Genomic DNA, 3,306 nt, shown 5'->3' with positions numbered 1-3,306 from the left:
GTCTTTAACCTTTGCCATTTTAATTATGATGTGTCTTGGTGTGGGCCTCTTTGAATTCATTTTGGGGGGGGGGGGACTCTTTGTACTTCCTGGACTTGTATTTTTCCTTCACTGGGTTAGGGAAGGTTCCAGTCATTGTTTCTTCAAATAGGTTCTCAATTCCCTGCTCTCTCTCTTTACCTCCTGGTACCCCTATTATGCATATGTTATTACACTTGATGTTATCACAGAAGTCCCTTAAACTTTCATTTAATTTTTTTTTTCTGCTCTGATTGGGTGTTTTCTGCTACCTTGTCTTCTAAGTTGCTGATTAGACCCCCTTCTTCATCTAATCTGCTGTTGATTCCTTCTAGTGTTTTCATCATTTCAGTTATTGCAGTAATAACTAATCTTTAAGTAAGTACACTCTATGCTCCAGGTCCTGTGCTAAAAAGACTCAATCTAGAGTTAAACCTTCACAATAATTACATTAAGTAGATATGATTATTATTATCTCAATTTTTAAAATGAAGAAATTAAGGTTGAAAGAAATATTACATTCCTGAAATTATATAGCTAAAGAAATGGTGGATCTAAGATTGAACCCAGGTTAGCTTCACTCCAGAATTTAAGCTCTTAGACACTTGGCTCCACTACCTCTATCACTCTGAGTACAGGGATGTATGATTCTCTTGTAATATAAATGAATATTGCACCAGTTCACTGTCATCAGTGCTATAATGACATGATATTATAGTAATACATGAAATCCACTTCCATCATTACACACATATCTTTTGATTGGAGCACTTAATTCATTTACATTTGAAGTGATTATTTATAGGTATGTAGTTATTGTTCTATGACAGTTCATAATAGTTACTTTTTCAAAAAATAAGGTTATATATAACTTAAAACAATGTTTTTAAATAAGGATCTATAGAGCCCAAGAGTTGTCACAGGTCACAGGGGTTGTTGGGATGAAGTATACATTTGTGTTTAGCGAGGAGGGCGAGAGAGCTACACCAATCACCCACAAGTTATATTTAAATATCTTTTATAATGGGGGATTTCATGTAAACTTTTATTTAAAAAAAAAGTCCTGCTACTTAAATTGCATGTTATAAAGCATTGATTTAGATCACTACAGTTATGTTTTTCCAATTCAATACACTATGAGAGTCAGAAAGAAATAACATGCATTTATATAAATATAAAATATATTTTCCTACATATTTTAGATACAACAGCAATATATATGACATAAAAGAGATAAAAACGATAACAATACTTACTAAAAAAAATTATCACAAAAATCCAAAACTTCAATAGTATATGAGAACTACTTCTATTATGCACCAATTAAAGGATTAAACATTTCCGTTTCTTACTTCAGCATCTGAAGCAAAACCAAACAGTACAACACAAACTGTTAATACCTGTGGTTGTTGCATACTTCATGGTTCTTTGCTTCCAAGCCCATCTCCTATAAAATGAGTCCAAATGGAGTTATAATTAAATAGGATATGCAAGATCAGTCAATATTCTTTCAAATAATCTAAATTTTTTAAAACCTGAAACCAAGTACAGATATGACCTTAGTTAAATCTTAAGCCTACAAAGTGATTTACTAAAACATTCTTTGTGGAAAGAAAACTAATCTAGAAATCAGGAGTGACAGTTCTGGCTGTTCTCCCTGGTAGTTCATGTCCTTGAATGAATCGTTTAACCTACTTGCTCCTGAGATTGGCATCTGACCAGAGTCAAAGATGTAGACTGGAAAGCCAAGGTACATCAAGATCATCTAGTTCAGCCCGGCCTGAGGGACTCAGTTGGTTGAGCATCTTCCCATGCACCGAAAGGCTGCCGGTTTGATTCCTAGTCAGGGCACATACCGGGGATGCGGGGGTATGGAGGTCACATCGATCTTTCTCTCTCTCTCTCTTCCTCTCTCTAAGCATGTCCTCGGGCGAGGATTAAAATAAAATTCTAGTTCAGCTTTTTTCAAACTCTTTTTTGACTAGAACCCAAAGTAATACTGTACCGGTATTTGACTTCATAACCAGGTATGGACACAAAACAGAAGTTTCCTAAAAGAAAACTTTCCCTGTATTTTGATTTTCTATTCTATTTTGTTCTATTCCATTTTATTAACTAAAATATGCTGGTCAAACTACAGTCTGAAGAATACCAATCCATCTCAACCCTCTGATAAGACAGGTTTGAACAACTGGCCCAGAGAAGTAAAAGGAAGGAGCTGAACAAGGGAAGCAGAAAGAATGCTGGCTGTGGGGCCTGCTGGAGGAGCCACCCACGCCAGCTGCTGGGGGTCCTGCACAAGCTGCTTTACATCGTGTTTCTCAATCTTTTGTTTTCATCACCACCCCCTAGAACATTTAAATACTAAGTAGTAAGATTTTTGTAGCAGTGACTGAGCTTGGAGTGACCACAAATCATGTTAATATCTGTTAAAAAAGAAAACCACAGCCCCCCAAAATTGGTTCACTTGTGCTAAAGCCCATGACAGCAAACCTAGACTTAATACCTGGTCTAATTGCATCAGTTCCATCCCTTCTTCCCAAAGAAGGAAGAGGCAATCTAAGGATTAAAAATGGCGGCAGAGTAGGTGGATGCTGCACGGACATGCTCCCAGGAACAAGCTGGAATTACAACTGAAATACGGAAAGGCTTCCTGAATAATCAACGGAAAACTCACAGGAGAGAACCCTGATACTCAAGGACCAAAGGTGGAGACTGCATAGAGACTGGTAGGAGGGGTGGAGGCGCAAAAGGGCTGGCCCGGCACCCATAGACAGCAACTGAAGTCCCGAAGAGATATCTCAGCTGGGGGTGGGGGTGGGGGTGTGCCACTGAGAACTCTGGGATCTAATCCCGAAGCTTGGCTCTCCACCAGAGAGCACCAAATCTGAGGAGGGTACCCACATAACATCTAGCTGTGAAAAGCAGCAGGGTGCTGTCTGCCAGGGAGTGGCAGCTGAATGTTAGGGCACCCTCTCGAAGGGCCAATGCACAAAAATTCCCTGTGGGGCCACCCACCTTGTGCTCTGGCAGAGGGAGGGTGAAGCAGACTGGAGCTGTGAGAGCAGAACCCAGGACTAGGGACTCGGGGGATAGTGCTCAGAAGGCAGACAACCCAAGTTTCCTGGGCTGAGTCATTCCCTCACACAGCAGAGGACATCTTTCCCACATAGACATTTGCCTTGCCTGGGGGGAAGACAGTTGAGTCACCCTATTGGAAAACACCTTGCCCTGAGGCCACTTAAGAGATTAAAAGCAACAATTAGCCTCCAGGCAGAAGCAACTGCC

At 40.0% G+C, this 3,306-nt stretch overlaps 1 protein-coding gene across 1 annotated transcript in view; it reads right to left on the bottom strand.

Annotated features, from left to right (window-relative positions):
• Positions 1–3,306, bottom strand: part of MCCC1 (methylcrotonoyl-CoA carboxylase 1) — a 55,245-nt gene that overhangs the window by 46,168 nt on the left and 5,771 nt on the right. Inside the window, exon 2 of the mRNA XM_006084871.3 lies at positions 1,419–1,465. Within this exon, the coding sequence (XP_006084933.2) occupies positions 1,419–1,465 (47 nt within the window). The remainder of the gene's footprint in view (positions 1–1,418; positions 1,466–3,306) is intronic.

This window comes from Myotis lucifugus, unplaced genomic scaffold (assembly GCF_000147115.1).
Source record: "Myotis lucifugus unplaced genomic scaffold, Myoluc2.0 scaffold_14, whole genome shotgun sequence".
Lineage (NCBI taxonomy): Eukaryota > Metazoa > Chordata > Mammalia > Chiroptera > Vespertilionidae > Myotis > Myotis lucifugus.
The sequence above is the reverse complement of the archived record's forward strand: the minus strand, read 5'-3'. Positions and strand labels throughout refer to the sequence as shown.